Raw genomic sequence first — 11885 nt, forward strand, 5'->3', positions numbered from 1 at the left:
TATATATATATATATACACTATTTTCACTGATTTGCTATTCTGCTCGGTACCAAGGAGGTACCGAGCAGAATAGCCGAGCCAAATGCAAAAAAAAAACTTAGCAAAGACTAAAAACAATAAAAAAACATCGGGCCAACAACTGTTTCTTGTGCTTAGAAGCACACTTTCTCAAAGCACTGGGATCCAACACGGTCCAATAGTTAGAAGCAAACATTATGACACCTATTAATCTGTGGCCTGTCCAGATTTGTCAGATAAGCCAATGTGCCAATATGGGCCACCCCAGGTCCTGGAATCTGAGCAGATGTGCACTGCAACCAATCAGCTTCTCTCTTTCATTTTCAAATCTTAACTGACCAAACTGAAGATAGAAGTTAATTGGTTGCCATGCAGAGCTGCTCCAGATTTTGGTTGCTCCAGTTTTGATAAATTGGTACACATTGGTGGGGGACCAATGTGTACCAATTCAGAGAGAATCTTCTTCCTGTAGTGTTTACTTTGGAGGCATTTATGCGCTGTGTAACATCAAATGGCTTTGGGAACCACCATATTCTTCTGGCTTAGTTTGGGCCCAAACTATTGTCTTCTGTTTGATTGGAGTACCCTATAAAGTTCTATCACAGAATGAACTGGAAGAAAAGAGTAACAAGGAAACCTAGATCTCTTACCGATCATAGCAAACAGGTCTGAGTGATAGACTGATCCTTCATTCTCGTGGCCCTTCTTCAGACCAGAGCGATACAGGACTGCTGACGCAGCCAAACCAAAGTAAGCTCCGAACGTGTGGATGGTCATGGATGCTCCAACATCAGTGGCCTGTAAAACACCCAAAGCTACTGATAACCATGTTGTAGGAGTTTAATACAGAAACAAATGTGCAACTGTGTTTTTTTCTCTTGGTGGTTTTCTCTAACATTGTGACCTAATTTTTGACCCATCACTATTTCTATCCCTTAAACCATACCCTACAGCAGTGGTTATTATTATTATACAGGATTGATATAGCGCCAACAGTTTGCGCAACGCTTTACAATATAGGGAAGACATTACAATCACAATACAAATCAAGACAAGATGGTAAGGAGGGCCCTGCCCCTGAGAGCTTACAATCTAAAAGGGGAGGGGAAGTGATACATGAGGAGGGAGCTGTGTGGGGATGAGTTGTTTGAGAACGTGATGGTTGAGCGGTTAGGTTGAGGTGGGATAGGCTTCCCTGAAGAGATGAGTCATTAGGGAATGCCTAAAGGCAGTCAAGGTGGGCGACAGATGGACAGGTTGGGGTAAAGAATTCCAGAGGATGAGAGAGACTCTAGAGAAGTCCTGGAGGCGAGCATGGGAAGAGTTGACAAGGTAGCTGGAAAGCACGAGGTCTTGGGATGAGCGGAGCCGACGGTTAGGGTGACACTTTGAGACCAGGTTTGAGATATAGCCGGGGGCGGAGTTGTGGACGGCTTTATAAGTGATTGTTAATATTTTGAATTTTATCCTTTGGGCTATTGGAAGCCAGTGCAGGGATTGACAGAGGGGGGTGGGGGATGGAAGACAGTGCAGGGATTGGTAGAGGGGGGTTGCAGACACTGAGCGGTTGGTTAGGTGGATGAGTCTAGCAGCAGCATTCATGATAGACTGAAGGGGGGAGGAGCCTGTGTAGAGGTCGGCCATTGAGGAGGGAGTTGCAATAATCATGACGAGATATAACCAGCGAGTGGATGAGTAATTTTGCAGTGTAATTGGTGAGGAAGGGGCGTATTTTGGAGATGTTACAAAGGTGAAGGCGGCAGGATTTGGATAGTGATTGGATGTGGTTCCTCGGGACCCACATTTGTCCTTGGTCATTAAGTTGCAACCCAAGTTGCACTGCACTGGAACGCATGGGATTGCGGTATTGCACGTTCCAGTGCAGGCGATTGAACTGAGGGCGAAGGTGTGTTTGGGGTACCATTCAAATGAATGGCAACGCAACACACCTCCCACACCAGAACACGTAGTAGGTCCGATTGCATGGTACAGTGCGTTAATTGCACAGGACTGTTCGATTAACATACTGTGCTAGTGTAAACTGGCCCTCAAAAACACTGACAGACACACACAACCACAGGCACAATCTCTCACACTCATTTTATTTTTAAGATCCCACCATTCTCCCTATCTTACGAGAACTGGAGTGGATCCTCAGCCTGGGGTCCAGTGTGGGCCGCTGTGCTGGAGCTCCATCCATGTGTGCATTGTCTGTACAACCTCCTTGTGCACCCTGTAGAGATGCCATCAAAGAGAGAGTCCCACCGCACTCCTGATCGAGAAGCCCCATACAATGTGGGGGTGGGGGGTGCGAAAGTGGCCACGGATGGCGCCGCTAAATACTTGCTAAACACAAAAATGGTCAGCAGCACTCCAGGTTTTCTTCAAAACGAAATCCTTTTATTCATTCATGCAGGTCATATCACTATGCGTGGAAATGTTTCGGAACTTGTCCCATCCCTTCATCAGGCAAAAAAGTAACTTTTGTTTGCCTGATGAAGGGACCGGACAGGTTCCGAAACGTTGCCACGCATAGTGATATGACCTGCATGAATGAATAAAAGGATTTTGTTTTGAAGAAAACCTGGAGTGCTGCTGACCATTTTTCTGTAGAGGTGCAGAGAGCCAGAATGTGACGTCACTTTGGTCCAGGCACCTCTACAGGACATGGGAGGAAGCTGTAAGCAATGCAGGTATGGATGGAGCTCCCTCGCGACCATAGCCCCATCCCATCCCGCCTCAAGCTGGCACTCGGCACCGAGCAGCATATGAATGGCTGCTTGGCACGAGAACTCACAGTGCTGCACTAGGGGGAGGCTGTGGAGCCTCTCACCTAGAAAAGTGGAAGGCACGCGGTGACCCACTGAACACGGGGTCACAACCCACTTTTGGGTCACGACCCACCAGTTGAGAACCAAGGCCCTACAGTGTCTAAAACCTGTTAGAGTCTACTGAACTTTAGTTATCTTTGGCAAGAGAAGGGTAGAGATTGATAGAGTCCAACCATGTTTTCTGTCTTCTTCTCTTTTATAAGCCATTGTTAGCACTCATGTTTGGTAGGCTTGTTTGAAATTTTAACTGGTATGGGGAGCACTTGAGTTCACATCCTGTTCCACCACAAGAGTTCACTGACCATGAAAAAAGTGCACAAACAGGAAGTTATGTGGGTAGAGGATCATATGATGTCCCGCCCACATATGGCAGATAATAAGACACAAGTGCACATATTGGCAGCAGCCCATGCAATATCCAGAGCTGCAATACCATTACTGCAAATGAGTTCTGTACAGTGCAGTGCCCTTTATTTTTTCCTTTATTTCCACCTGGTGATCCTGAAAATAAGATGCCTATGCTCTCTCCTCCCCGGTATTAATGGAGGGACTCATGGTTGTCACCTTAGGCTGCTCTACTAATTTGGACTACTAACCCATTCTCCCCTGATCTCCATTACATACAGAGGGGTTATTTTGTAGTTCATTGACGGTAGCTAGGAAAACTGATAAGATTGTTTGATAAATAAGTTCAGTACAGAGTAAGGACTATGGAAGGATGGCAAACCAGTAAGCTACAATATACAATGATCAGCCATAACATTATGACCACCTACCTAACATTGCGTACGCCCCTCTTTTGCTTCCAAAACAGCCCCTACCCATTGAGGCATGGACTCCACTAGACCTCTGAAGGTATGCTGTGGTATACGGCACCAAGCCTTCAGTAGCAGATCCTTTAAGTCCTGTGAGTTGCAAGGTGGGTCCTCCATGGATCAGGCTTGTCTTTCCTTGGTGTCATCTCTTCCCCATGAAAGCAACACACAAGCACCCGCCAATCTACATGATGTCACAGAAAATGTGATTCATCAGACTAGGACACTTTCTTCCATTGCTCTGTGGTCCAGTTTTGATGCTCACCTGCCCATTATAGGCGCTTTTGGCAGTGGACACGAGTCAGCATGGGCACTCTGACTGGTCTGTGGCTATGTAGCCCCATACGCAACAAACTGCCATGCACTTTGTGTTCAGACACCTTTCTATCAGAACCAACATTAACTTTTTTTAACAATTCGGACTACAGTAGCTCTTGTATTGGATCAGACTACACAGGCCAGACTCCTCTCCCCCAGTGAGCTTTGGCCTCCCATGACCATGTGGCGGGTTCACAGATTTTTCCTTCTTTGGACCACTTTTGGTCGGTCCTGACCACTGCAGACCAGGCACATCCCACAAGAGCTGCATTTTTGGAGTTGCCCTGACCCAGTTGTCAAGCAATCACAATTTGGCCCATTGACAAAGCTGCCCATTATTTCTGCTTCCAACATATCAACTTCAGGGACACAATGTTCACTTGTTGCCTAATATATCCCCCCCACTTCCAGGTGCCATTGTAACAAGATATTCAATGTTATTCACTTCACCGCTCATTGGTTAGAATGTTTAGGCTGATCGGTGTGTATGTGTGTATATCATATATATCATTTTATTTTTGGGGGATTTAGCTATCCTTTCATTCCCAGTTACTACAATGGTGAATTTGCCTAAAATGGCGACCCACAAAGAACGACATTGCCAGAATTGTTGAATATCTTTCGGTACAGTTATGGAAACTGTAATGTACTGCTACCTACATAGCTCTTTGAAGTTAAAAACATATTTCACTGAAATAAACAGTCGCACATAAACTTACCCCCAAAAAGCCAACAAGATGCTCGTTACATGCAAAGATGAAGATTTCTAACACGGCCATTATCAACATCTGAACAGGACTTGTTTTCCCCAGAACGGCTCCAAAGGAGATTAAAACAGTTGCTGTGCTGAAGTCGGCATTAATCATGCTGGAAAAAAAAAGAAAGAAAAGTTACTATTAGCAAAGGATAAGCAAAGGTATCTCACACCTTGGGAGGTGCCACCATTGTAGTGTACACTGAGTGGCCTGCTTATTATGACCACCTGACGTTTGTAGGCAAATTAGCTATAATTTGGCGCTGAAGTTGCTAGAGGGCCAGACCATTATAAATAGGGAAGCGGGTTGTTTAACACGACAGTAGAAGTGATTTGTTTCTGAAGATACGGGTAAACAACGCGATGTAACAGCCTTTGAACCCAACGAAGTACTGATGGGGTGGTCATAATAATCTGGCCACTCAGTGTACAATAGAACTCAGTGTACAATAGAACACAGAATCGTAACCATCTTTTTTAAACATCACCATAACACGCAAACCGTATTATACACATTCCAAATACCAGCGTGTGAACTCTTACTTGACAAAATTATATATATATATATTTATTATACATACAAACACACACGCACAGCTGTATACACGGGTGCTCACCGGCATACAACTCCGAATCCCAACCGTTACATTCATGTGCATGTTTATGCAAGCACTGGCATATATCATCAGGTATGTGGTTAGGATGGAGCTCAATAGCAGGGATACTCATATGGCCACTAGACAGGACAGGTGGTATGTATAAACGGTAGACATGTGCGATTCGTTTCGTTACGAATCGAAATTCGTACGAATTTTCCTGAAATTCGGAGATTCGTAAGCATCCGAAATCCGAATTGCAGTTTCCGAATTATATCCGAAATACGAAATTCCGTTAACGAATTTTGGATCCGAATTTCTTTGAAACAGGAACTAATATTACCCCTGTAAAATGTAAATGAGGTTAAACAACATGACAAGTTTTTTTTTTTTAATCCGAAATACGGATCCGCTGCTGCTGAGAGTCGCATTACAATACACAGGCAGGAAATACGAAATTCCGTTAACGAATTTCGGATCCGAATTTCTTTGAAACAGGAACTAATATTACCCCTGTAAAATGTAAATGAGGTTAAACAACATGACAAGTTTTTTTTTTTAATCCGAAATACGAATTCCGTTAACGGATTCCGGATCCGAATTTCGTATTTCGGATAAAAAAAAACTACCATCAACTCCAATATAAATGTACTTTGCTTTTTAACTTCAATATAACGAATGTTCGTAAAGTTACGAAAATGTGCCGAAACTAACGAAAATTTGTATTTCGTACGAATCCGAATTGAGTTTCGGACACGAATTACGAAATACGAAATAACCGATGTTCCGAAACAGAACGAAACGGAACAAATTTTTTGACGGCGCACAAGTCTAATAAACGGACAGGCCTCCTGCTAAGGGAATACCGGATGTGCAGTACAAAAGGGAAATACAGAAGCGTTGTCAGACAGTTCCAAAAGTCAGGCTGGCAGCTTAGCTTAGATGGTTAACAGGCTAAGGACAGGGCCAGGCCAATAATAACTATAGAAGCATTCGCACAGTAGCTCTACAACAACTGAGCTCACTGCGCCGCAGTGCTTTATAGGGCTCAGGTAGCACCTCCCAGAGGAGGTGTGGTGTTAGGTTTAAAAATGCACACATCCTCTGTAACTGTTTGCCATTTTAGATTGGGTGCGGATACTGTGCGGCTAACACTAGAGGATGTTGGTATGCAGCAGTCTGAGCTGGTGGAGAGGAAGCTAGCCTTGGGAGCCTGCAGAAGGAGAACAGACTGCTGAATCCTGGAAAAAGGTACAGGTGAGAAATCAGCAGGGCAATCATTGGCAGTGTGTAGGAGAGTAAAGGTGCCCATACACCTTACGATTATCGGACGAAACTTTTCGTCCGATGATCGAACCGTCGTACGATTTTCGTACGACGGCCCCATCCTGCCCCGATTATCGCAAGGTTCAATCAGCGGTAGTTAGAAAAAACACCTGGACGACTTGCGGTAATTGACTGCAATTATTTTCGTTTGCGCATGCGCAGTGTTAATCGTACGACTTTTGACGGACGGAAACGCCACCAACTATGCGAACATCGTACGATCAACCAAAGTTTTCAAACATGCTTGACCGTCAAAAGTCGTACGATTGTACAGTACTATCGGTCGGGCACTCTATTCACACGTTACGATTGTCGTACGAAAAGTCGATCGCATACGATTATCGTACGATAATCGTAAGGTGTATGGGCACCTTAAAGCTGGCTGCACAGCACTGGAGTCAAGTGCAGGCAGAGATTTGTAATGGAGATCTTATCAGCCTGCACAAACCGGGTAAGCATGTTACATAGATGCTCATACAGTACAGATGCATTTCAGCCTTACAGAGGGACTTAAGGTGCCCATACACTGTACGAGAATCGCGGGACATCCCGCGATCGTACGAGAATCGTGCAGTGTATGGAAGGCGTGCAACCGTTTCTAATGTACTGTCGCACGACTTTTGTATATCGAGCATGTTGGAAAACCAGCTGAGAATCGTACGATTTTCGGCTGGTTTTTAACATGATCGAGAGATCACTGCCGAACGGGCCGGTGTGTAAAGTGTATGGGCACCTTTAGGCTCAGCCAATCCAACATCTGGATCGGCTGAGCAGAAGCTCTGGCAGCTCACTCGCTGCCGTTCACCCCTATTCTCATAGGGGCTGGACGGCAGTGAGTGAGCGGCATTCTGCTCGGTACCTCTGTGGTACCGTGCAGAACAGAAAATAGTTTTTAAAAAAATGGAGAAAAAAAAAAAAAAAGGTTAAAAAAATATTTCTAAAATGTAAATAAATTAATAAATAAAAAAAAAAACAACAACAATTGGGCAGAGCTAGCAGCGACAGCTAGCTCCAACCAACTGTTTCCTATTGGCTGGCACCTGCTAGAGTCTTCTAGCAAGTCCCGGCCAATGAATAGCAACTGGGCGGAGCCGGCCATGCCATCACTGCCGGCTCCGCCCAGATGTTGTTTAATGACAGTTCAGCGTCCCCAGGTCATTTGGGGATGTTGAACTGTTATTACAACTGGCTCCGCCCAGCTGTCATTTGCGAGGTGAACCAAAGGGCTCCGGCGGCCGTAGAGAGAGCTGTAGTCACAGCTGGATCCTTCGGCTCCTCTGTGAATAACCCCCTGAGTCTCCTTAAAGATCCCTCTCTAAACACCCCTGCCAGACAGCATAGCTAGGTTTTCTCCACTGAAGTAAACTAATACAGCTGGATCTCTAGCCCTCCTAGCTTGCTGATTGGACAATGGGGAGTGGAAGCACCTTGATGTGGTGATCACTCTGCTGGCCTCTCTTGTACATGCATTCATTGTATTAGACTGACAGCACTGTGGAATACAGTAGGGACTTGTTTACTCCCCCCATCCCTGTCTCCTTGTGAATTCTGCTGTGCATGAAATCAGGGTTGATATCATGACAGATAACGCTACTACAAATAATCATATGTAAAGGGTCATTTTAAATATTTTTACATGACTGTATTAATGGCTAAGTTCACTTTTCTGGCCAAGTTTCATGTTACACCCATATTCAGGGTGTAACCCCCCTTTCCTGAAATATGGGGTTCTGGTATGAATGTTTTAATTCAATGCAGCTGTGCATTGCAACACCCACAAAACCATGCTGCAGATCCTGTGAAAGCCACCTCATCAGAGGCACTTATAGTCCAATGAGCATCCCACCACACACCTTCCCGGAAACCCCTTAGAGGCGGGTGCTAAAATGACAGCGGATGGCGCCGCTGAGATCAATGAAGAAGCAAGATGGAATCCTCAATGGAATACAAGTGCAGTGATGTCATCCTTTCCCCTGTCCATGTTACTGAATGTCCGTAATAGTGAAGACATATTGTACCTTCTCCAAGCCACGTCTTTTGTTAGAGTACAATGATTGTTGGGGGCATACTCCAACCTTTATATCAACATTCTCTCAGAAAAACAAATGGCCCAACAAAGGGCAAATCCTGCAGGCCGGGACAGTCTTCGTACAGCTTAAAGAAGAAGGACTTTCTCTCGAGGACAGCGAGGTGGACATTTTTGATAGAGGACAACTGGTTGACAAGAGGCAAGAAAGAGGCTATCTACGTCAAACTGGAACAACCATCTCTAAACAGGGTTGAGGGCCCTCAACACCATCTGCCTTCTACATATAATGCTGATTTAATATTTCTCCTCCAGCAATCTGACAACAATTCAAAACTTTAGCTAAATGTGTGTATGTTAATGAATTAATTTAATAACTTCCTGACACCAAGGACGGGATTATGAATCTAGAACATGGTGGTTCCACAACTTTTACATCTCCCATGCTGTTTTTGGACGATCAACATCTACACATTCAATGGTGATTGTATATAAGGTGTCTGTGCTACCTTGGTGGATATAAATGTTGGGATATATAATTAGATGTATGAATGTGGATAGGATAAGCTGTGAAAAATCTTCAACATCACAAAACCAGTCCATATAATTGTGACTAACTTTTACCAGCTACACCATGGCCTGGATAAATGAGAGTCTTCACAAACTTCTTGTCTCCCTTTCCTCTGTTGTTTATAAAGTGAAGTCAATATCTTTCCTTACAAAGATTTAGTAGAGGAAAGGGGAAGAGGTATTTCGTTATGTAGGATGCCTATAATACGTTTCTTTGCCCCTGATGGCCAGATACATCAGATGAACGTTCAGAGATCCGGAAAACTATTACACACAACTGCTACAGGTCAGAAGTGAGAGATGTCCAGGGCGACAGAGGTTACAGGAAGGAGAAATAACTTTTCATGGACGATGGGTGAAATGGAGGTAAGAAATGTTTTTGGAGAGATTTACAGCAGACCTTGATGATTTTTTGTGTCAATTCACTGAGAATGGGAAACCAACAAAGGAAACAGAACTGAGTGAGCATAGGAAGTGTTCCTGTCAAAGGTGTTTAAATGTGACCTGCTATTTTTTGGAATTTCACCAAATAATCCAGCAAATGTCATACCAAGGGGTTGGTTTATTGAAAGGTTAAAGACTATACAGCTATCAAGACTTCACATATTTTAGTGAATACGGTACAGCTATGGGGTTGATTTATTATACACATGCATATGCATGATATTTAAAGTAACACTAAACTCAGGAGTTAAATCCTAAAAATACTTTCAAGTACCTGAACTAGAAACAACAATGTATCTTATTTGTGTATCACTCGGCTGTAGATCCTCCAATCATCTCTGAATTGGTGCCGACACTGTCCTTCCTTCTGGAGGGGGGCTACTTTTGTTCCCCGTGGTCCCTGTGTGTTGTAAAGTAGTCACCGCTCCAAGCTCCCCCGCCCCCGATGGACTACAATCTTTTTAAAAATAAGTGCGCACCAATGGTGCCTTGTGCTTTAAGCTGGCTTCGGTTGCTCCCCATTTTGCACCTTAAAGAGCCAAGCTATTAATTTTATCAAAAAATCACAGACTAAAGTATGCTAACCATCTCACAAACCAATGATAGTTATGAAATAAGATGCTGAAATAGAAATATATTGTCATATTTACTGGTTCAGAAGCCCCATGACCAGTGTGCAAATATCTATTAAAATGAGATTTTAGGCATTTAAAAATATATTAAAATTGGTATTAACACACACACACACACACACACACACACACGACATTTTCTACTAAATATGAAAGATACAACTGGGTTGCATTAATAAACATCAAATATGTATACATTTATTATGAGTGGGGTATCTGGGGCCTGTTAGTGATTTTGCCCTTGTTTATATATGCCTCCCCACCCCACACACACACTTGCAACAACTGTGCGATTGCTTGTCTTATTTGTACATTCCTTGTGAATATGATGTTTAATGCACCATGTTTGTATTCTCATATTTCCTGTCCTATGTAAAATTCTTAATAAAAGTTAAAGAAGAACTATGAGGTGAGTGAAAATCACTCATCCTCATAGTTGGAGCCCACGTGTGACAATGAAACTGTCACAGGTCGGCTCAATAGATCGGGAAGTGATTGAACACATACTGTCGCTTGCTCACTTCCCGATCATCTCCCTGCAGAGAGCCGTGACTGCCACTCACGGCTCCCTGCAGGGATTCCCCGCTCCGATCCTCCAGCGCTGACTGGTGGAACAGACAGGGGAGGGGCGCGTACAGCTTGTTCTGCTTCTGGATAGGCAGAGCCCGCTGTCACTCACGCAGCTGGGTGGATCTCGACAGTAATGTCGGGATCCATCCGGGCTGTGGCGGTCACAGTATACCGCGAGCTGTAGCTCGCGATATACTGAGCTTTGGGTCACTTGAGGACACTAGTTTGTGTCCTCCCGTGACCCTTGAGAGAACTATGGGGAAAAACACTAACCCCATAGTTCTCCTTTTAATTCTGAAAAAAACAACAACTCGTAGCTATACAGTATGACTACTATCTATAGTTTTGTGCATTGACATGGCAAGTTTGCAATTATGACCCTACAATGACTTTTGGTTAGTTTATTTGATTTACCTAAAACATTTTATAAGCTGACATTTTAAGATCTTAGAACTTATTTATATAGGATATTTAATTTAATAAATAAAACAAGAAATAGTCATCTATAATGGTTTGGGTCAATATTATAAACCAAAAAAATTAAATTTGGCTGTGGTTCCATAGGGTGCATATACAAGTACTATATTTCTATCCGCTATCTTCTGTACACCGGAAACTTATTTTTTTTTGGTTCTGACTATAGAAAAATAATAAAGACAATATATTCAAAAGTGTTTAATGCTTGCATGGCATATATGATTTTACCTTTTGATACCAATCTCAATTTTTCCATCGTGTAAGTGCCATAGGCCTTGCATTAAAGTGCCCCACTGGAGACCAAAGGCTGCAATGAGTAAATTGATGCCAACACTGCTGAAGCTATATCTCTTCAAAAATGTCATCAAGAAGCCAAAGCCCACAAAGATCATCACGTGGACATCTTGAAAAACTGCAAAGAAAGCATAATTATATTAATTCCAATATTTAAAACGTACAATCACATTTCATAACACTTCCTTGTGCAAGTGGTTATATATATATATA

The 11885-nt window shown here is 43.4% G+C and overlaps 1 protein-coding gene across 1 annotated transcript in view; it reads right to left on the bottom strand.

The window, feature by feature from the left end:
* RHAG (Rh-associated glycoprotein) overlaps positions 1 to 11885 on the bottom strand; it is a 46094-nt gene that overhangs the window by 20634 nt on the left and 13575 nt on the right. Inside the window, exons 2-4 of the mRNA XM_018573885.1 lie at positions 11607 to 11790; positions 4703 to 4850; positions 670 to 817 (exon numbers count right to left, since the gene is read on the bottom strand). Of these exons, the coding sequence (XP_018429387.1) occupies positions 670 to 817; positions 4703 to 4850; positions 11607 to 11790 (480 nt within the window). The remainder of the gene's footprint in view (positions 1 to 669; positions 818 to 4702; positions 4851 to 11606; positions 11791 to 11885) is intronic.

The sequence above is a fragment of the Nanorana parkeri genome, unplaced genomic scaffold (assembly GCF_000935625.1).
Source record: "Nanorana parkeri isolate BGI_ZX_2015 unplaced genomic scaffold, ASM93562v1 scaffold2594, whole genome shotgun sequence".
In the NCBI taxonomy this organism is placed as follows: domain Eukaryota; kingdom Metazoa; phylum Chordata; class Amphibia; order Anura; family Dicroglossidae; genus Nanorana; species Nanorana parkeri.